Source organism: Accipiter gentilis, chromosome 11, assembly GCF_929443795.1.
Source record: "Accipiter gentilis chromosome 11, bAccGen1.1, whole genome shotgun sequence".
Classification (NCBI taxonomy): domain Eukaryota; kingdom Metazoa; phylum Chordata; class Aves; order Accipitriformes; family Accipitridae; genus Astur; species Astur gentilis.
Genome location: NC_064890.1, coordinates 14,165,214 through 14,186,944, shown reverse-complemented (window position 1 = coordinate 14,186,944; position 21,731 = coordinate 14,165,214). Strand labels below are relative to the sequence as shown.

At 42.2% G+C, this 21,731-nt stretch overlaps 1 protein-coding gene across 5 annotated transcripts in view; it reads left to right on the top strand.

Annotated features, from left to right (window-relative positions):
- Positions 1 to 399: 399 nt before the first annotated feature.
- SLC26A5 (solute carrier family 26 member 5) overlaps positions 400 to 21,731 on the top strand; it is a 37,969-nt gene continuing 16,637 nt past the window's right edge. The window contains exons 1-6 of one of the 5 annotated variants that reach the window (XM_049814137.1): positions 400 to 494; positions 1,277 to 1,372; positions 15,304 to 15,517; positions 17,259 to 17,398; positions 20,655 to 20,765; positions 21,312 to 21,493. In XM_049814137.1, coding sequence (XP_049670094.1) covers positions 15,363 to 15,517; positions 17,259 to 17,398; positions 20,655 to 20,765; positions 21,312 to 21,493 — 588 coding nt within the window. In that variant the 5' untranslated portion in view covers positions 400 to 494; positions 1,277 to 1,372; positions 15,304 to 15,362. Of the gene's footprint in view, positions 495 to 1,276; positions 1,373 to 13,240; positions 13,907 to 15,300; positions 15,518 to 17,258; positions 17,399 to 20,654; positions 20,766 to 21,311; positions 21,494 to 21,731 lie in introns of those variants that run through there. The other 4 variants (XM_049814138.1, XM_049814140.1, XM_049814139.1 and 1 more) reach the window with 4 other exon arrangements.

Below are 21,731 nucleotides of genomic sequence, written 5' to 3'. Positions count from 1 at the left end.
GCAGCCGGCCCACGGCCTGTACGTCGCGCCCCGGCCAGCCGGTGCCTACCCCACGCTCCCCAGGTGCGCTTTTATACTTAAATTAGAAATAAGTCATATTTATACTATAATTGCAGGTTCCGTCTGTGTGTGGGGGTGACACCCCGGCTGCACCCCGGGGGGGGGGGGGGGGGGAATATGCGGCCGCGAGGGCGCCGCCGGGCGGGGGCGCGCACCGGCCCCGCGCACACGTGCGCGGCAGGGGCGGCCCCGCTGCATTCTGGGGCTTGTAGGCGGCGGCGGGGGCGCGCCCGGCGGGGGCTGCGGGGGGGGGGGACTACGAGTCCCAGCCGCGCCCGCGCTCGCCCGCGGCCGGCGGGGGGGGGGGGAGGCGGGGGCCGGCGGCCCGCCGCCGCCGCCGCCGCCGCCCGCTCACCTTGGGCGCGGAGGGGAGGCGCTGGGGCTGGAAGGAGGCAGCGCCGGGAGGCGAGCGGAGCGCGGCCGGGCTGGCGGAGGTGAGCGCGGCGAGCGGGGGGGGTCCCTCCTGAGGGGGCGTCTCCTGAGGGAGGGGGCGGGCCTCGCCGTGAGGGGCGCCGCGCCGGGGTCGTGCTCTCCCGCTTGCCCTGCGGCTCCGGCTCGGTCGCCCCGGGCCGGGGGCTGGCCTGGGGGCCGAGGGTCTCGGCCGGCGCTGCCGCCTCTCGCCGTGCCTTCCCCGGTCCCTCCTTCGCCGCCTCTCCCCGCCGCCCCTGCCTCCGCGCCCTCCCCGCCGGAGGGAGCTCCGCGGGCGACGGGAGCGGTTTAAAAGGCACTTGTCCTGAGGGAGGTGCCGGCCTCGGCGGCTTCCCGAGGCAGCCGGGCTGGTCCGCGCCTCCTCTCAACGCGCTCCTCAAGTCGGGGGCTGCCCGGGCAGCAGGCAGCGGCCGCCGGCAGCGGCTGTGAGGTACACGCAGAACGCCTGGGGCAGCTGGCGGGGCGCGGGGAAGGAAGGAAAGAAAGCAAAGAAAAAAAGAAAGGGGAAACCAGAGGGAGGTCGAGAGATCAGTCATTTCCTCGTCTAGTGACTGCAACCCCTCTGACGTTAAGCTGCGGGCCGTCAGTTTAGGCCGGAGGGACTGCCCGAGAAGTCCCGTAATAACAAGAAGTGACTGCTTTGCGCCTTGTTGTTACTCACCTCAACCCAAAGATCTTCAAAACCTTTCCAAAGCCTTGACTGAACTATTTCCACGCACACGCATCACCCGCCTCACCCCGCCCCCTTTTCTGGCAAAGAGTAAGGTTGTGGCTTTCCCCCTGTCAGTATTTTTCAGCTTCTGGTCTGCGAACTGTGGGAACGTTTTGAACTCCTGAGAACTCGGGGATCAGCGAAAGCAACCAGGAACAGCCAGCCAGAAGAGTAAGTAGGCTTAAAAGTTTGCAGTGCTGGTGCTCATGCTGCTATTGCAAAAATTCTAATTGTCTGAACATTGAAATGTGGTTTAAAGCTGTTTGCAGGATGCTTCGGAATTTCAGATAACCCAAATGGATGTTGCAGCAGGCATTTAGAGATAGTCTAGTAGTAAGAAACGGGGGGGGGGGGGGGGGGGAATTAAAATTGCTGCTGTTATTTCTGCTGATGATTCAGCAGAATGTACATTCATAATTCTCCATATCTACCACAGCAACACAGTTGCACAGCATTGGTGTGGATGGGGATGACTGACAGTCTTAACAAGGGCCTGGTGCTGGAACTTTTTTGGCTGACGTTTTCACAGAGGAGGACTAAAATTTTCAGACAGGCTTTTAAAATGTCTTCTACTGAATGTGCAATAGAATGTATTCTGGGTTAACAGGTGTCTTGATTTATATTACAGAATTTTCATAAGTAAGATGCTGCTTTACTAGCTGCTATAGAAATGGAAGAACTAAGGTTAATTAACTGTACAGTTTCAGAAGCAAGCACGTGTAGGTGACTTGCACTGAATTAACTCTGTGGGGATCAACTCTCGCATTGGCCTTTCTCAGGTGGTAGTAATCGCACTTTGAAATACTTTTTGTTTGTGGCAATTCCAGGCCTTCTTGGGACATACGATAGGTGTTCCAGTTCTGCATTTAGCAGTATTCCTGAGCTGAAGTATTTTATTGTCTTGCAGTGTACTGTGAAATATCTCTGAAATGGAATGGGGAAAGGGTACATAGGGAGAGAATGGAGTTTCACCCATGCAAAGCTGCTTTTTGTAGCTGATAAAGCATGTTCATTTGAGATAGCATTTACCCCTTTGTATAGACTTGAGGGCCTTAAGTTCAGCAGTCTCCTGCTAAAAGCTTCACTATGCTTAAAGGTATATTTGTGGGGGGAGCTGGGGCAATATTGGGTTATACGCAGAATCACATTTCAGTGAAGGAAAGCTCTAAGTTCAATAAGAAAAAAAACCTGCTGCTACTTTCAGGCTTGGGTTCTGATCGCTAAACCGTATTTCCTCTACCCAAGTAATCTGTCCAGACCTGATGTGGTTTTTTGATTGTAATGTACAAATTTTGTGTAGGATAACAGTTTGCTTAAAGGCTGACACAGTTAAAAGAAGTGAAGATGGCTGAGCATGATCCTGGGGGAGAGAGCGTAGGAAATGGCAGTCTTTAGCCTCTGCCGCAAACTGAGCCCAGTTTTCTGAGCTGAGTGCTTACTGAAGTGCTCCGTTGGGTTCAGCCATCACATCTTAAGACTTGGGGCACTAAAACAGTCATCAAGTATTGCCTTTTGTTTGGAGTTTCTAGTCCATTACTGTGATTCAAATCATATCTTTAGCACACAGTTCTTCATAGGTATAGTAGCCTGTCCCCAAGGATGCAATGTTTTTAGAACTTAAATATTCCAAAACCACATGGGAAGTTGGTTATTATTTAACGTGACACTAAAATCATGCAGTACTGAGGCACAGATCTAGCACGTGGCTGCAATTACGTTGTTCTTTTGCTAATAACTTGAGAAAGAAGAACCAAACGTGTTTATCTGCTTTGATTATTATTATAGTATAAACAGACTGTTATTGTCTTAAACTACTGTTCATTTGGACTGTAGCTGTAGCCTCTAAATGTGAGCAAAACTTTTGTGCAGCCCATGGGTTGCCTACAGAAGCACAGAGTCCTTTGAGCTCTTCTGCCTCTCTTAGTTTGGCTGATCATCTGCTAAAGTCAACCCTGTTAAGGAGCTACAAAGGAATTTGTGACTCTGGAGCCTGCTGCTTTTTTTGTGTCTTGAGGAAGTTTTCCCCTGGAGAAGACAAGCCTCCACTCTACATTTTGGTGGGGTGTTTTTGTTCCATGTTTTCTCTGCATTAGCCCTTCCCTACGCAGACTGTCCTAGCCACACTGGTTTACTCAGCTTTAACTTTGGTATGCCAGGTGCTACTGAGCTAGAGGTCAGTGTGGTAGTAGCAGCTACAAATAATGTAAACTTGACAGGATTGGGCTGCAACCAGAAATTACTAGGCCTAAGCTATGCCTGATTTAATAGGCAGCTATTAAGGCTTAATACATCATTGTCCCCTAGTTCCCAGTTTGAATGCACAGTGGCTGAAGCATTTACATTATTGTAACTTTCCTAGCAACTTCTTAAAGGTATCCAGACAGTTTCTGAAATTGTTGTCCTACATGGTAGCATCAGACCTTTAGCCAAATAATGGAAGGATAGTGAATCTCAAAGAATAATGAAATGTATCTGTGCATGTACATTAGATGTCAGTTTGATGATTAAATCAGAGTATCCAAAATTCCTGGGAAGAGCTTGTGTTAACTTCAGCCGTCCATTCTTCCTGTGCTAACATTAGCACACAGGGAGAAAGCCAAAAAGTCTTTCATTCTTGTCTACTAATTATGCCATCTTCTCTCCAACACTGAAACAGTTTGCTTTAATTCACAACTCGAGGTTCAGTAGCTTTTGTGGGTTCCCTCATTTCTTAATAGTAGTCACTTTTTTTCTTAATAGCTTTACACAAGGGTCTTTTGGCATCTCTCATGCATTTCCCCATGATCCAGCATATACTTCCTTCTGAATCTGATGAACTGCTGACTGCTATTTTTTCTTCTATTTCATTGCTGATATGGTTTTTTTCTGTAAGAACTGGTTTTCTAAAGCATGTGTTTTTCTGTCTGATTGTTTGGTAGCTCTATAACTTTCAGCACAAGATGACCATGCTGAAGCTAAAATTCTCAAGATCAAATTAACCTATTGATTTCCCAGTTAAGTTTAATGAATTAAACGCCTTCCTTATCCTGATACGTTTCCTTCCCTAGATCTGTTAGCCAGCAGAATGTTGTCCTGCTAGATAGTATCTCTTGGTAGTCCTTCTTGATAGTATTTCTTAATATGGCTACGAGAGCTGCCATTGCTATTATTTTATAGCTAGTTATCTGTAGCTTTTTGCTCTTCAGAAATATAAGCAGCAGCAAAGTCCAGGTCTTGTAGTTATTTTCCAGGTGCCCAGGTAATCAGAAAGCTATAGACAATGTCAAGTACTTCCATGGGTATGAAGATACGGCTGTAAGTTTGTGCAGACAGCTGAATGGGTTTTGCAAGTCAGTTGCATTGATAAGATTTAGATTTTATCAATGATCGTAAGAGTACATATGTGAATAACTGGCCTATGCGGGAACTTGGACTACTGTTCTCAAAGACTTGCATTAACTGTTTCTTTTGTTTTGTGCAGTAGCAAGCTGGGAAGGCCTTCCATGTGATAAACAATAGTGTAATTGCCTTCTTGGGAGTTTTTTGACAATGAGCCTGTGTTTTCACTGCCTGGGTAGAGTCTCTCTCCAGCCTTCACTGAAGAATTCTTACCAGTTTTGCACAGGCAGTGGTGGATCAAGTTTTGCTGCTCTGCTTTGACTGTTGCCTACCATTTTGTATGTCAAATTTTGTTTGTGTTCTTGTGTTGTAGTGGGTTGTTTTGGGTTGGGTTTTTTTCTTTTTATTTTTAGCTAATTAATAGATTTTAATCTATTAATTGAAAACCTGAGATTCTGACACCTAGACTGGACTAAAGCTAAGGTCAAATTGTTCATTTTCATTTATTTTATGGAAATCGGGTTCTGAGGCAGGGCTGGGACTTTAGAGAACTTCTCAGAAAACCTCTCAACTAAAGCGTGGGCAGAATTTTCCAATCCAAATCTAAGATCACAGTGTCTGTCGTTCGAAACATCCTTGTTGGAGTTGAGTCTAGTAGTGCCAGATCAAATTAAGGATTGAGCTGATCAGGCATTACAAAATTTCAATTTTTGGCACCTGTTTTTCATGGAGCAGAATTCAAAACTCCATGTACCATCCAGGAGAAAACTTAGATTGCTACTCAGAGGTGCCCACAGGGAACTGCCTGTTCCTGTTTTCACAGAGCTCTGCTAAGCTCAGGCATGTCTGAAGAGGCATGTTAGGAACAAAAGCACAGATCTTTCATAGATACAGGTGTCCATAATATCTTCTCTAAATACTGAAGTTTTGCCGCTGCTGTCATAACTTTATGGCATAACATGGTTAAAGTCCTTTCCTAGAGAAAGCTAGACCTGAGTTCAGTTACGACTTCAGCATGTTGGGATTTAACCTGCATGTCCTGCTTTATTAGGATAGTGCCATAGCTACACAGCTTTGACATAACATTGTTTTCTAAGCCCTCCATATTTCTTTCAGGTTTACTGTTTCTTTATCTTCGTTTCTGGTCCGTTTTATTGTTCAATTTTGCACTATAAAACTTGTTTTCTTGTTTTCAGGTCTGTATTATGTGTTTCTGTGTTTTGCCAGTTTCATGTTTAAAATCATGCTTATGATCTTTTTTCGCTGTGGCATTGCAATGCTATAGATGGTGCTGTATTTGTGTCCATATAGATGAACAGGTGACCAGAGTCTTTAACTTACAGATGTAGCGAGTCTGATTTTCTTTTTCCCTACTTTCTGGTGACATTTCTCTCTTTTGCATGTGTGTTTCTGAGGAAGGAAGGTTCTTGCAAGAAGTAGTCACCAGAAAATTACTCAATGAACCTTTCTTCATTTCATTTGATGATCCTCAGCCCAGACACCCTTGTTGCTCTTCCAGTTCCTTTGTTATGGGACCTGTTATCGTGTCAGCTGTTGCAGAAATCCGTTCATGCTGGATTGTTCTGCCAAACACACTTGAAGAGTCAATTGGCGAACTCTTTGCCCCTACAAACCTGTTTGAACTAAACTCTGTGACTGACATCTTTACAAATCTGGTATAGATGATGTTTTGGTAGGTGGATTCTTAGCTTTACTGTATGCATGGATGATGAACACCACTGCTCTCTTGGAGCTCTTCACAGACCATACATATCTTCAGTTCTACCTAATAAATGTCATTGATCTATGAAGACCTGACCAACACATCTGAAAGTCCTGTGCTTCAGTAGCCTAGTAAAATTAAAGCACAACTGCCAGGACATGAGCCTGGTAGGGTTTTTTTTATCGTTCCTGTACTCTGTAGCATAGAACCTTCAACATATGAACATGTTCAGCACCAACCAGTAACTAGGGTCTGTCCAAAGTAATTCCTGTATATTGTCCATCTTATTTGATTGCTCCGTTTGGGATTGTGGAGTCATTTCTCTAGCTGTATGAAGGTTAAGCTTTTTACTTGTGTAGTTAAGAACAGACACAAGGCTGTCTCGCGTTAAGATGTGAGCTCTGTCATCAGCCACAGAAGAAACGTGAAGCCATAAGGTGAGTCTGCAAATAAAGCAGGGCTTTGCTGTGAAATACTTCTCAGAGAAACTTCTCTACGTGTTCATTTTGCTTACTATGAATTTTAAATATTTCAAGGAAAAGCAGCACTGGCCTGTGTTTGCTGCACACTCATGGCCTTTATATGTAACCTTGGCGTCAGGATGTTGAGGAGGGTCATTCCCACTGGCTGGTAATCGCCTTCAGAACATGAAGCAACACCCTTAAGTACATAGGAGACAGGAAAACACTATCGCTTGGATAATATAATCTTAACCAAGCAGCAGTTGCATAAGTGGGGACAGGATCTGTCATAAGTCCTACTCACTGCTCATGTAGGATTTCATTTGCTACCTAGTGCACAAAAGATATACACAGAAAACGTGTGTTATAAAATAGCTACTAAGAATGAAATGTTTCTTCCAAATGCAGATCCGAACATGGATAGGGAAGTTGAACTTCTTTGTCAAAACTAGCAGCAAGAGAGTTGCAGCTTAGATAAATAGTTATCGTTACTACTTTCCCAGAGGTGTCTGCCCTGTGCTGTGTTGTCAGAAGCAACAGTTCTTCAGGAATTTCTCCAGGTACGGCAATGGCTGTAGCCTGTACTGCAGAAGGGCAAATCCTTTCAGAAAGCGTTAGGAAGAGAGCCTCACAGAGGATCATTGGAGACATTCCAAACCTTGTATTAGTTAAGTAAAGTAGTTACTTCGTGCCTTGTTTTCAGCAGTGAAACTGGAATATAAATTTATAATCCATTCTAAACTCCCTCTTCTTCCCTCTCCCCACCCCAGTCATTTCTTCCTGTGACCACACTGTGTTTTACTATCTATCCTTCAGCTTCCCCTGTGACTTGAGAGGTTTGCACTGTAAACATGATGACTGAAAGTATTCTGGTTATAAATAACAACCTTCTGCTTTTTTTGTTTTGTTTATTTTTAGCTTGATGCAGTGCTTGAGAGGCTAGTCGTGTGTGTAAACAGGGTCGATGAAGCAGCTACAGAGGGAAAGGACTTTTGGTGGCTTCTCTGCTGAAGGAAGCATATCATGTAACTTCTCCCGTCTGCACAGACACTTGTTTGATGTCTGCTTGTTCCACTTTGCCAGAAAAGATGAACCAGCTGCTGGGAGGTTATTGGTGCACTGAGGTCACATGAAGTATAGAAATTATTCTGAGTTAGCTTGGTGTGTATGCATGATCTTGGTTTATGTTCTCTCCTCTGATCATCAACTGGAGCTTTATGATGAAGTCAGCTCCAACAAAGTTTTTGGCAGTGGATTACCTCTGGAAAAATGAAGCTAGCAAATGATTACCTGTCTCTGAGGGGATGTACATGCTTATCAGTTGGCTTAAGCATGACAAAGAGGTCATCAGCCGTGGTACCATTTTGGCTTAAGCATGACAAAGAGGTCATCAGCCGTGGTACCATTCTGATTAACTTATCTGATTCCACTATCACTTGCTACTGCTTTTGGATTTCAGAAGGGGTGAGGATGGCAGATTCAGACCCAAGGTCACTGAAGCCACAAAAAGAAGGAATAAGAATGATAGTATTTCCATGGGTTCTCATGGCCATCAATGTGTTTGCACTGGAAACAGAAGCCATCTCTTATCTATATCTGAGAGGGAAAGAGACCGGTGTTCTGCTGCTCAAAGTGCTCCAGGTGTTTGTCTTATGTGGAATTGATTACACAGCTCAATCATCATAACAGGTTCCCAAAACATTCTCTTGTTGAAAACAAACATAAGATTGCTGGTTGATAAGAGATACCATTAAGATACTAATGAATTCATTAGTCCATGGAGTAAATCTTTAGAGGCTAAAGTATTTTTTGGCAAGGCACATGAAATATAAAATAACCCTTATCAGTTACATAATCTTTTTTTTTTTTAATATAGGTCTGATTTGTTACTGTTTTCTGAGACGAGGATCTCTGCCTCACATTTTGTTGTAATGCTCTTTTCAGTGGATAAGATCAGTTTATTAGAGGAAAATACATCATACTGAATCCAACAGCCTGAGGAAGGTGAAGGTGAGGCTGCTGCTGCTGCTCTATGTCCCCAGGTCCAGCCAGTATCGAGGCTGAAGATACATTCCCAGTAGGCACATGCACACAGAACATGTATATACACAACATATTCACATATATACATGGCAAGTTGCACAGATTAGGCAGGCAACACTGACAGCCTCATTCTCCTCCCCTCTCTGGCTAGGCAGGATGGAGGTCCAATAGTGAGAATATATATACATATATAGAGATATACACACACACATACACACACATGTATGTACAAGGTGGATCCCTCCAGCAACTGGGCTCAGATAATCAGTCTGCCCAGTAGCTAGCTCCTGCATCCCAGTCTCCCCACTTGCTGTCAGCTGGGCTTATGAGCCCTCAAGGCCATAGCCCCACTCCAGTTGCTGGTACAGACCATCACATGTGCACACACATGGCTGGCCAGGACTTCCCAGGACCCAATAGCTGCCCCCCACCGCCATGCTCTTACTCGTAGATATAGGCATATGCTCTCACACCTAGAGCTGGCAGGGTCTCCCATGGTCCCATAGCTGACCCTCCCGTGCTGCTCTGGACTAGTGGAGATGAGCCTTTGATGGGCTGATGGCTCCTGTGATGGACCTGGGAGTAGCCCAGCAGGGTATTATCCAGGCTCTCTGTCCTGCCATTGTCCCTCTGAGTAACTGTGGGTGTGCGGAAGAGCTTTTATCACACAATCCAACACAGTTTCTTTAACCATCTCACCTTTCTATGTGGAGTAGAGTGGAAATTTTGCCTATCTAAGAGCTACATAGGAATTCAAGGTCCTGATTTTTAATTTTTATTTTTTTCCCAAAGGTTCACTCCTGGAGTGCACTTCTTAGCTTAGGACATACACAAGGAAAACTGTTTGCTTCACAAGTTATTTCTAAATTTGTGAAGCTTTACATGAAGGCTACAGGTCTAAACAATATTCATTAGTGGATTTAGTGGGAGTAGTGGAGAAGGACTGGGGATGATAAGCACAGTCCAAGAAAACGAGGAGAATGCATTCTTTATGACCCCACCCAGTCATTTTACACCTTTGTGCTTGTTTTAAAAAAATACTTCTGTTCCGGCTTAGTGTAATTTTATACGTATCACTCAAGGTGATAAGTGGAAGGGCATAGGGCACTGGGGAGTGAAGCCAGAGAGGAAAGAAAGAAATGAGAGAACATGTGGTTCCTAAAATTGCCTCAATTTTTGTGTCTAGCCTCTTCGGACAGTAGGAACCGACCTTGCAATAACTCTGCTTTTCAGTGTGCATTTGGGAGAACGTATTTTACAAAGAGTGGCAGTTTTTCTACCAGCCCTTTGGCTGATGACAGTCATCTGTATTTGTAAGCTTAAAGATACAAAATACTTCATAGACTTTGCTGTTCATGATCTAACTTGGAATTCCCCTGCACAGATATGTTTTTCTACTGTAACACTGTACTGTCTACCTGTGCTTTTCCACTGTTTAAGCCAACTCTGTGCTTAGCTACCAGAAGAAAGGTTTTCTGCTCTTTTAAAACAGGCAAGTCAACGGATCTGCCACTGATTGCCCCCTGTTGCATTAGGTAGTTCAGATACATGCAGGTTAGATACACAAGGTTAGGGACAAAAGTGCCCCATTTTATAATTATAAGCCTATTAAAGCTGCAACAGTCACACAGCATGCTATTCTTCATGTCTCCAGGGTTGGTTTTTTTTCTCTTTTTTTTCCTCCTTTTTTTTTTCCTCCCCATAGTCATATTTTGAATCTAAGGAACAGCAGCCAAATCGTGGTCCTTATAAATTTTATGGCAGCATTCTAATTCATGTGGACTAGATCAAAAATTATTGTCCCCTACAAGAATCAGTGTAGATGGCTTGACAGCCCTCTTTTATCATCTAATATTGGGAAGAGGAAGTACTTAATTATTAGTGATAGTGTTATAAATTGATGTTTGCTTCGCTTTTTTATTTAACACCTTCAATTTGATAATAGCAGTAAAGACATAAGACAGGCCCTTATCGGTCAGATAAAGAATCACCAACTCTTAAGCCTTTTGCATACAGCTTTTAACTACTTCAGCTCAACTCTTATCTGGCTGATAAGATTAATGGCAGTGTTTCATATAGCTTTTTAATTTTATGCTTGCCATGAAGTTCAAAGGTTGTAAAAGAGCAGTATTCCACTAGTAATTAAGACTCAGATGCCCAGAAATTACCTTTCTTTTCCTTTGTATAAAGGTCTGGGAGTTTTCAGAAATCATAGCAGTAAGCTTTGTCTTAATGAAAATGACAGTACCTGCTTTTGTTCTTCCTTGAGCATGCTGGGAGTGAAGGGTAAGGCTGAATTTCCAAGCTTTGGCTATCTCTGTTGGCAGTTCATCATATTGCTATTCAGCAAACACTTGCAGAGACATTTCAACCAGTCATGAAATGCTGCTCTTTTGCTACTCTATGGACAATGCATATCATCTGTTGTATGCACAAGTATCTCAGTCCTTGCTCTGTGTGTGCTTTTCAAGAGATGGACAATATTAAAGACTTTCCTCTATTGTATCATCTACAGCTTAGAATTCAAAATTATCATCAGAGAACATGGTTATGTAGGACTGTTAAGATGAGGTTGGTGATATGGCGTGCAATACATAAAATGACGCATCCAGCTATGGTTTTATGTTTGGGGTTTTTTTTAGGACCTCTTTTAATGGCATGTGATTTGTTCTCTGTGTTCTGGTATCTGCTGTGAACCAGAGCTAAACACAAGGTCCTCTTGTATCCTCCCTCAGGTTTACTTTTGTGTTAGGGGGTTCTCGTGATTCAGTGCAGTGTAACTTCCTTGTTCAAACAGAATCAGAAATGCTCAATCTACAGTTTAGAAACCTTCAGACTGAGTGGTGGTGAAACTTGGGTTGTGATCTCTGGTAGTATTTCAGACTAACACTTGCCATGATCTGGATAACTGATTTAGACTTGAGCCCTGTTCAGTTAGTCAAATACATCTGTATCATTTATTTCACCATGGTGAACGGAGGCAGGACTGAAATTCTGTTCTTCTGTATATGCTCATAGTACCTGGAATAGTCTGGGCATGTGTACAGAAATGAGAAAGGAGCTAGAGTTTTTAAGACCTCTCCATGTCTAGATTTATATTACAAACTTGTGTGTCTCTTCCAAATATTAACCCATCTACTTGAAGCCTAACAAACTTGAATGTGAAAAGTATGTAACCCAATCAGGACCTGAATTTTTGGGGCTTAGCAGGGGGCTGTTTTGTGTTGCTATGTCTTTTGGAACAGGAAGAAGGGGTGCGTGTTTTTAAAACCTTGGATAGAAATGTTTTGATTATATATTCTCATTTTATTGGAACAGTTTGGCCAAAACTAAGCCTCTGAACTGATTTGGTTTGTGCTTTTTGTATGCAGCTGTAGTTTTTGTTTGTTCTGGTTTGTTTGAGTGGGTTTTCTGTTTAAGACTGATTAAAATTGCTTCATAATTTGTAAATGAGGCTGATGTTGCCAGAACACACCAATTAATTACCGGAAAAGATACATTCTATGTGAATAATGACATAAGGGACCATTATGCAATCACAGAATGGTTGACACTTGAAGGGACCTCTGGAGATCATAGGAGTACAACCCCCCTGCTCAAGCAGGGTCGCCTAGACCAGGTTGCCCAAAACCATGTGCAGTCAGATTATGAATATCTCCAAGGATGGAAACTCCACAACTTCTGTGGGCAACCTGTTCCAGTGTTTGAGCATGCTTGCAGTAATTTTTTTTTCCTTATATTTTAACAGAATTTCTTGTAATTCAGTTTGTGCCCATTGTTTATTTACTCCCTGCTGCATCAGGTACTTATATCCATCGATACGATTTCCCCACCCCTTCTCCAGGCTGAACAATCCCAGCTTTCTCAGTCACTCCTCGTATGTCAGGTGCTCCAATTTCTTAATAATCTTTGTGGCCCTTTGCTAGATCCTCTCCAGGATGCCCCTGTCTTGCTCTGGGGAGCCCAGAACTGGACCCAGCAGCAGTACTCCACATGTGCCTCACCAGTGCTGAGGAGAGGGGAGGAATCACCTCCTCCAACCTGCTGGCTATGGTCTGCGTAACATAGTCTAGGATGCTGCTGGCCTTTGCCAGAAGGACACATTGCTGGCTTACGTTCAAATTTTTTGTCCACCAGGACCCACAGGTCTTTTTTCTGCACAGCCACTTCCCAGATGATTGACTCCCCAGTGTTTACTGTTGCTGCCACCTCTCATATGCTTCTTTCTCATGTATGAGTTTAGTCAGGAGCTCCTTGTTCATCTACACAGGCCTCCTACCACTCTTGCTTGGATCCCTGTTGCTTGGGATGGACCATTCTTGAGTCAGGAGGAGGTAACCCTTGAAAATAAGCCAGCTCTGCTGGACCCTTCTTCTCTTCAGGACGATATCCCATGGGATTCTTCTAAGCAGGTCCCTGAACAGGCCAAAGTTTGCTCTCCTGAAGTCTGGGGTTATAAGCCTGCTATATGTCTTGTTTCTCTCAGGATCCTGAACTCCACCATCTTATGGTCGTTGCAGCCAAGGCTGCCCCCAGGCTTCATATTCCTGACCAGTTCATCCTTGTTTAAAAGTACCATGTCCAGCAGAGCATGTCTCCTTGTCAGCTCCTCCATCACCTGTGGCTGGAAGCTATCATCACTGCACCTCAGAAGGCTCCTGGATTGCTTGTGCCCTGCTGTGTTGGCCTTCCAGCAGACACTAGGCTAGTTAAAGTTTCAGTTTCACTAGGCAGAAGTTAATACACTAGGATTCATGGGTAGCTCACTGTGTGACAGGGCAAGATGTGAAGTAGGAAGTGGTATTTGTGGGTAGGTAGATACTGACGTGGAAAAAAAGTGCTACAGGTGTTAGTGGCCAAACATACATCTTAGTATGGACGGCATTGCTGTAAATACGAAATAAGCTACATGTGATAATATGGAGGTGAGAAGAAAGCCAGAGGGCTGCTCAGATGGAAATTGCTGGTAGAACAATCCTATTGTAATGTTGACTGGATCAAAATCTGCAGGTAGGAGACAAAAATTGTGATGCTGAGAGTTACAGTTTGCTAAACAATAACACGAGAAAACAGTTCACAAAATGTCATTCAGGCTTCTCAGTGAATTGAAACTATGGAAAGATGTAAAAGAACCTTCAGATGTGTTTCAGGAGTACAAAGGTAACAATCTCTGATAGTACCCTTGATATGATACTGTTCTTACAAACAAGTTTTGGTATCTTATTTCACACAATAAAGGTGAAATGAATCTTGAATGTGGTGTAAATAAAAAAATTATAATTTCAATAAAAATACCCTTTTGTGACTGACTATGTAGGAAAAATGTTGCTTACAAAGTAATGAGAACTGAAGAGATGCTAGGCTGTGTCTGGCCTAGGAGATAGAGAACAGCAAGCCCTGAGTGGAAAATTCCAGCACCTTCATCAGACTGAAGGGCTTAGGTAGCAATATTGGTATTTTGCTGCCAGGCAGACTGTATTTGCTAAATCAGAACGTTGGACCAATTGTGGTTAGCTTTGAGTGTTTAGGTAGCAATTTGTTTCATTTCTGCGCGGTAACCCTTTTCTAGGAACGTATTGATGTACAGCTAAAAACTAAACACCTCTGGGTTAGCTCCCTTGGTTGAAGGCAAACACATGCTTAAGTGACTTGCTGGACTGGAGCCCAAGGGCCTTGTTCACAATTATGGCTCTGTTTCCCATTGCACTCACGTTCTGTCATCAAATGTAGCACTAGCCAGCATCTCTGCTTAACGATATAGCAGTCCTGTCATTTTGCTTGTAATTTGGAGTTACATTTCTTGCCCCATATTTCTAGAAGCAGCAAACACAGGGCAAAGGAATTATCAGAGTATCTCCTAAACGTGTTAAGATGTTTATGGCACTGAATCAGACAAAAGAATAGATGTTTACAATCCTTCTGGCTAGTTTTAAAATCGTGTACATCTCCTGACTCCGGTTTTAGTGGGCGCAGGACTGAGAATAGCAGTAAGTGGCACATCCACTGAAAGAATAACTTTTTGAAAATAGTGAATTGTGCATCCTTGAGATGCTGTCTGGAAAAAGAAGCCTCTGAAATGGAGGAGAAAGCAGGTGGATAGATACAGGAAGCAACTGGCTATCCAGAAGAAAGAAGTGGCTTTCTCAGTGTTAAAATTGGAGTTCTGTCTTTTGGAGGTGGACGTGACAGTTTGTGAGTAAGCAGGAAGTAACTCAGCAATAAAGTAATCTCCCTTTGACACTGACATTTTCTTTAAAGGTTGAGGAGGGAAAATTCAGATAAGCATGAATATAACCTTCCAATTTTCTTTCTGCAATTATTTACAGAGTAATTAATGTAAAAGCTTTCTTTACCTAAGAGAAGCATAAATTAATGGCTTCCATATAGTAAAGATTGTGAGTGTGGTTTATTTACTTGCTGCTGTTACAGACTATCTAATTAGTGCTTTTAAACTGCATTCACAGTTCTTGTCTCTAGCTTGTCAAAATACATTATCTGAAAGGAAATGCCAAATCCAAGGTTAAAAAAGTAACCAAACTTATTTTGTCTACAACCAGGTTTTTCAGTGGAGACCGTGGAACTTTTCTTCCTTGGCTCCTGCTCCATAAGATCAAGTATGGAACATGCTCAAGAACATGAAGCATGTCTTGAGCAAACCCAGATGTATTGTGTGGAGAGACCAATATATAACCAAGAGCTCTTGCAAGGGCAGCTGCACAGACGAGAAAGAACACCTCAGACTTTAAGGCAGAAGATTGTACATTCTTGTCGGTAGGGGTTTTTGTCTTTATTTTATTGGTTAGAAATGTTCTAATTCTTAATTGATTCATGCACATAGCTAGTAATCTCTTCAAAGAAACCTAAAAGATAAAAGCACTAGTTCTGTTTTGATTATTCAGCAAGACTCTGATGAAGTTGTATGTATGGTTTTATATTATAATATATAACTGTATTACAAAAAAATGCATAAATTAGTTGAATCTTCATGAAAGTGCAAAGGAAAAATATGCAGCATAGGAATGTGAAGTATTAGTCAAATCATGTGACATGAATTCATAAGACCCAGAAAAATATCTGTCCTTTTTATGCGGAAATACTTACGGCCAAATTTATGTTTCACATGATCCTTTCGCAGAAGAATGGAGATGTATGATAGCTGTGTAGAAATCTAAATTACTAGTCTAATAGGGACTTAATAGAGGCATACTGTAGCTTTTAACTAACTGCCTTGGAATCTAAGTATCATCTGGTTAGGGAATGTCTTTAACTGCAACTCTTCCTCTGTGGTACCAGAGGATAGTGAAGAAAAACTTATTCTAGTTAAGTTCTCATTAGCTTTATATTTATCTGTGCTCCATTTGCAGAATTCATTCAGTTTCTTACTAGAACCTTGTTCTGCAAGGCAACAAATGATTGCTGCCTGACTGCATGTCTGTAAAATATTTCTGTTTACATGACTTGACATTTGGAGATTTGTTTTGGTTAATGGAATGACCATTCTAATGGTAGTGGCACCTAATTCCACCTCAAAAACCTTCTCTGTCCTGAATAAAAAATATGTGGATCAAAATCCTCCTGAGCTATGACTTGTGATTCAATCTGGTTAAACATGGAGAATTGCGGATGACTCTAGTTCCCCTCTCACTTGTAGCCATAAGCTTCTTCACTATGCAGTTTAGTCCCATGGAATTCAGAAATGTTAACAAATCTCTGCAGTTCTCTTGCAGTTCCCCTACACAGAAAAGCATTTATATGATCCCAGTGTTATATTTTTACCCAAGGTTAAACTTCCTTACCACAGTACAATCAAAGTATGATGTATGGCAGTACTGGATAGAGGTATTTATTTCCTGGCTCTATTCACTTCTCATGAGTCAGGGTTTCAAAAGGTTAATAACTCTGCTGAAGAGACACAAGGATCAGTGTTGCTGGCTTCAGTGCATTTCCTTTCAGGGTAAAGAAGGGTTATGTTCTCAAATAGCCTTAAAGTTAGCCTATCAGTACCAGTGATAGTAACAAGCATTAGTAAAATAATATTTTTTTTAAAAAAAAGCATAATAATATAAAATGTTGTAATCAAAAAAGTATAAAGCATGCAAATAGTAAATAAAAATAGGAAAAAGCATTGCAAAGCACTTTAATGAGTGAAAACTACTGGCAGAAAGCAAGTTATCCTCAGGGGATTGTTACTCGGAATGATCTCGGCAAAAAGTGTTGTGTGACTGCTCAATCGTGCATGGACTGGAACAGTTTCACTTCCCACTGACCTCTAGCCTCACAAGACTGTGATTCTCTTCTACTGTTCCATAAGGTTTGTGCACAGCAACCAACATGTGATAAAGATCTAAATTAACTGGAGTCATAGATGTTTGTGCTTAAGCTTTGTTGAGAAATTACTGTCATCAGGGGTCTGAGCCTGCCTTTAATGGAGCTGTTTCCCTGCACAGGGATGAAAGACAATTTTTTGTCCCCTGCTAGTGTCTAACTTTTTCTTTCTGCTTTGTATTTTCAGTTGTTCTTCTAAGAAAGCCAAGTCTCATCTTTACAGTTTCTTACCAATTTTAAAATGGCTTCCCCGTTACCCAGTGAAGGAATACTTATTAGGAGACATTATCTCGGGTATAAGTACCGGGGTTATGCAGCTTCCTCAGGGTGAGTATCTCTCTGGATTTATTTATCCTCCTCTTTGCTTTTTCTGTGTGCGCTTTTATGGTAGTGCTTGGATTCCTGAACATGTGCTCATGAGAATAGGATGCGTATTTCAGGTGTGTGTGTCAAGATCAGTACAGCATTCTGGGGAGCAGCCCATAATGATGATTCCCTTAAAACTGCAAGTCAGTGATATGGAGCAAACTCTGACAGAAGCTTGCCTCTCTGATCAATACCAACAGCTCTTGGTGACAGAACAACTTTTCACAGTTTAAGTGCATGTCTAAACCTTTGCTGAATGCACCCAATTATTTTCTGATCTTGTCATCCTGACAAGTTGTAGCAAATTTCCTACAGAGGGTAGCAGTATCTAACAGGCATGTAGACATAATGTTTCAGGACAGCAGCTGTTGCAAAGTAACCAAACTGAATTCAACCAGAGAAGAATGTGCAAGAAATCAAGAGACTGATCCCTCTTTTTCTCTTAGGGCTAGAAGTCACCAGTTTAAGCTGGAACCATAGTAGTGGGCAGTGATTTACATGGTGGAAAGAAATCAAAAGTATCTTCTATAACAAGACGGCAAATCTGTGGAATTTCTATTAAATTACTTGGAAGTTTCACCCCAAGTGGAGCCTGGCCCTGAAGCAGGAGCAGGGTCTGTGGAAGATGAAGTGAAAGCCAGTGTTCACTGTTCTGTTCAGCTCTTGGTGACTGGATCAGTGCAATCTTTTGTTCAGCCTGACACTTACTATCAGCAGTTTCAGAACTGCTATGGGGTTAGAAAGTGAGAGCATTTTTACAGCGGTATCATTATGGGGTGCCATCACTGCTCTGGGAATGGCAGCTTCATGACAGCTGCCACAGTCCCAGTAGATTTCCCCAGGTGGTCTTGGAGCAGAGGGAATTTTTGAATTTGTGCAGAGCACAGTCCAGAGGAGTCCTCATGCTAAGGGTAATGTAATTAAGCATATATAAGTTTACTTGCATTTTGGCTTATTTCATATTTCCACCTCACTTGTTCCACTTTAGGCTGAGGCAGTTCTGTAGAATTAATCTATAAATCCAAGAAGCCTAGATTTTAATAGCTGGTAACCTATTAAAGCAATGGAATATTCTAACTCAGTCTATGCAGTTGACTGTTTTATTTCTGTAGCTTCCCAGTTTTGTGCTATTTTTTGTAATTACGGATATTTTTTCTTACACAAATATAAACATCAGCTTATCTTAAACTGATAAGTAGTGTGGTTAACTGTCAAGCAAATCTGTCATATACGAGACACAAACATTACCAGTTGTATACTGAAACACAGTTTATGTGATGACCAGATAAGGACAGTAAAATTTAAGTGGTCAGCAGTGAACTCTATACTTAATTTTGTGACTTTGTTTTAAACTAAACATTATTCTTTCCTTCGGTGACTGCAGACATGCCCTTAAACTCCTCCTAATCTTTCCCTTTCTAAAAAGACAAAAGTTGAACTTTTATTTTTCTGGAATGGATGTAATTAAAGCAACCATGAGTTCAAAGAAGCTTGGGAATCATTCCAGACAGAACTACAATGACCAGGGTGTTTAAGCTGTGAACTCCTGTCATGTCAATATCTTTTTATTTCCTTGGCACTTGCAGCCTTTAAAAATGCCAGTACAAATGAAAAGGAAAAGGAATAAAAGGGTATTCAGATCAGGAGCTTCACATAGACCCACCCTCCCAGTTTTGAAACCACTGCTTTTCAGTTCTGGTCGTTTGTACTGTTAAGTTCATCACCATGTTAAAGGCCAGGCTGTTATGGTAAAGGGTGTTCTAATGATAATCTTGACATGAGGGGTAGCCCCTGGGGCAGAGAATATATGTGGTGTGAGTTTCAGAAGAACTTAATGAAAAGCTCATTGCTGCAGGAGAATAAATGATATCATCAGTCCAGTTCTGATAGGAATATGAATTCTTGGTTAGGACTCAGACATTGCTTAGGGCATGAGCAAGGCCATGTGAGCTATTACACTGCGCAAGTGTGCTTGGATGACACAGAAGATCCATTCCTGGTTTTGTTCTTTCATCGTGACTTGATGCTTTGTCTCTCAACTTAAAATTAAATTAATAGGGAGAGGTGTTTTTGACTCTCAGTAGCTCTCCATGGCAGGTGAACCATTGCCTCCTTTTGTAATTTGCACTAGACTGTTGAGCTTTTCGGTACTAACTTGGACCATTCTGCCCAAGTGTGGTAAGAACACACAGCTTCCTCAGGTGTCATGAGTCTGCACTCGCAAAAGTGAATTGGAGAACCAATCCAAGCCAGGACACAGCATTTTCTTCTCGAGGCCTATTTGTTCAGTTCTGGTGTCTAATTCTCATTAACGCAAGCCATATAGAACTATTGATTTTGCTGGAACTGCTCAGGACAGTTATGCGCCATATCACGTGGTGCCCAGAATTTGCTTGTGAGCCTGCTCCTGTGATAAGCATACGCTCAGTCACGCAGAGAGGGAGCACCGTGGGAAGTGTGTGTCCCCCCCGGTGTCCCTTAGAGCTGTTCCCCCACAGCTTCATTGCTGTGCTTGCCAGCCCCCACTACAAATAGGAATGGTGTGGATCGCAGTTCCACCGTGTGGAACTGGACGGGGCTTAATAAAAAAAAGAACTTCATTTTGGGGGAGAATACCAGACTGTATAAGCTCTATGACCTTACAGATTGCAAGCAATGATTCTCTGCTTATTTTACATTTTGGAGCATATTTTGTGGAAAAGTAAACTGTTATGCCATCCCACTCGTTCTGGGGTGAGGGGGGAGGGAAGTGTTTAATCAGTCATAGATTACCATGAAGATCATGTCTGATGAGAAAAGGAGGACAAAAATCAAACATGTTCTGTTGGTTTTGGGTGTTTCTATTTACATGTTGTGACAGATGAAAACAAAAGCAACAAAAAGTGTTTATTGGCTTTTAAGAAGTACTTCCAGCCCCAAAGGCAAAACAAAGGCAAAACCAGTGCACAGATGTACACAAAAACATCCACTCACACACCTGCCGTGCCTGTAATTAGAGACTTCTGGTTTCCTGACTCAAACCATCAGGTTTCTAGGCACTGCCCTACAGTATTATACATATTAAAGAGTATTCCTTGCAAGACTTCTTGTTTTTTAAACCTGTGATATGTCAATAGATTTCCTATTAGGTGATTTCAATTTTACTGGGCTTAAATCGTTTTGCTTCAGACGCTTTCTGTCGTTTGCCTAACATACACATTTGTGTCTTGTTTTCTAGGTTTAGCATATGCTTTGCTGGCAGCTGTTCCCCCAGTATTTGGTCTATATTCTTCATTTTATCCCGTCTTTCTATATACTTTTTTTGGAACCTCCAAGCACATATCAATAGGTATATATGTATGGATAACTGAAAGTCTGTGTGTGTGCGTGTGTATTTAATAAAGTTGTAAAAAATAAAATTGGATAAATAGAAAGTGTAGTTGTTTTCTATAAATTCAAATTTAAGTGAATAGGAGAAACACAAAAGTGTCAAACATTAGCATTTTTGTTGTTGTTGTTAATTTACCCATCCTACTTCAGAAGGAACAGAACAGCATCTTTTATTGGATTAGATCTAGAAATGTGTGCTGTGAACTCCTGAACTATAATTTCATCACTGCTGTCAGCTGTCTGTGTGGTCGGGATGAATCTTTAATTTGCATAATAGAAACTAGGATAGAAAAAAAGATGGTGTTTATTTATCATAGAGGTGTATGTTCACCATCTAATTGCTTTAATGGTGCTGAGTACTGGAGCAGATTTTGGGACTAAAAAATACAACTTTTAAGTAGAAAACTATTATAGTTTAATTCCACTTATCTCTTAATAAGAATGACTCCTAAAAAAAAACCTGCCAGGATTTTAACCAATTATTTTCCTTTCCTTCTTATTTCAGGCACTTTTGCTGTGATTAGTATGATGGTCGGCGGTGTTGCTGTGAGACAAGTGCCTGATGAAATTATTTCTGTAGGCTATAATTCTACTAATTCTACAGATTCCTTTGAATATTACCATGCTAGGGATACCAAGAGGGTACAAGTAGCTGTGACTCTCGCCTTTCTTTCAGGAATTATCCAGGTATGTGCTTGCAGTTTGCTGTAAGGGCCAGTTCAGACGTTGCTGCTAGGCTTGCAGTTCCAAGGCGTGCTGGGTCACAGTGGATCCCCTGTCAATAGACTTTTGCTTCAGCACTGCACTGTGTAGAACACAGGCTGCTTCGTGGCAGCCACGTAACAGAAGTGGGGAGGGATACATTGGAGGCAAGTCTTTGGCATCTTGGCTCGGCTGGGAAAAATGGGAGCTCCCTCTTTTCACT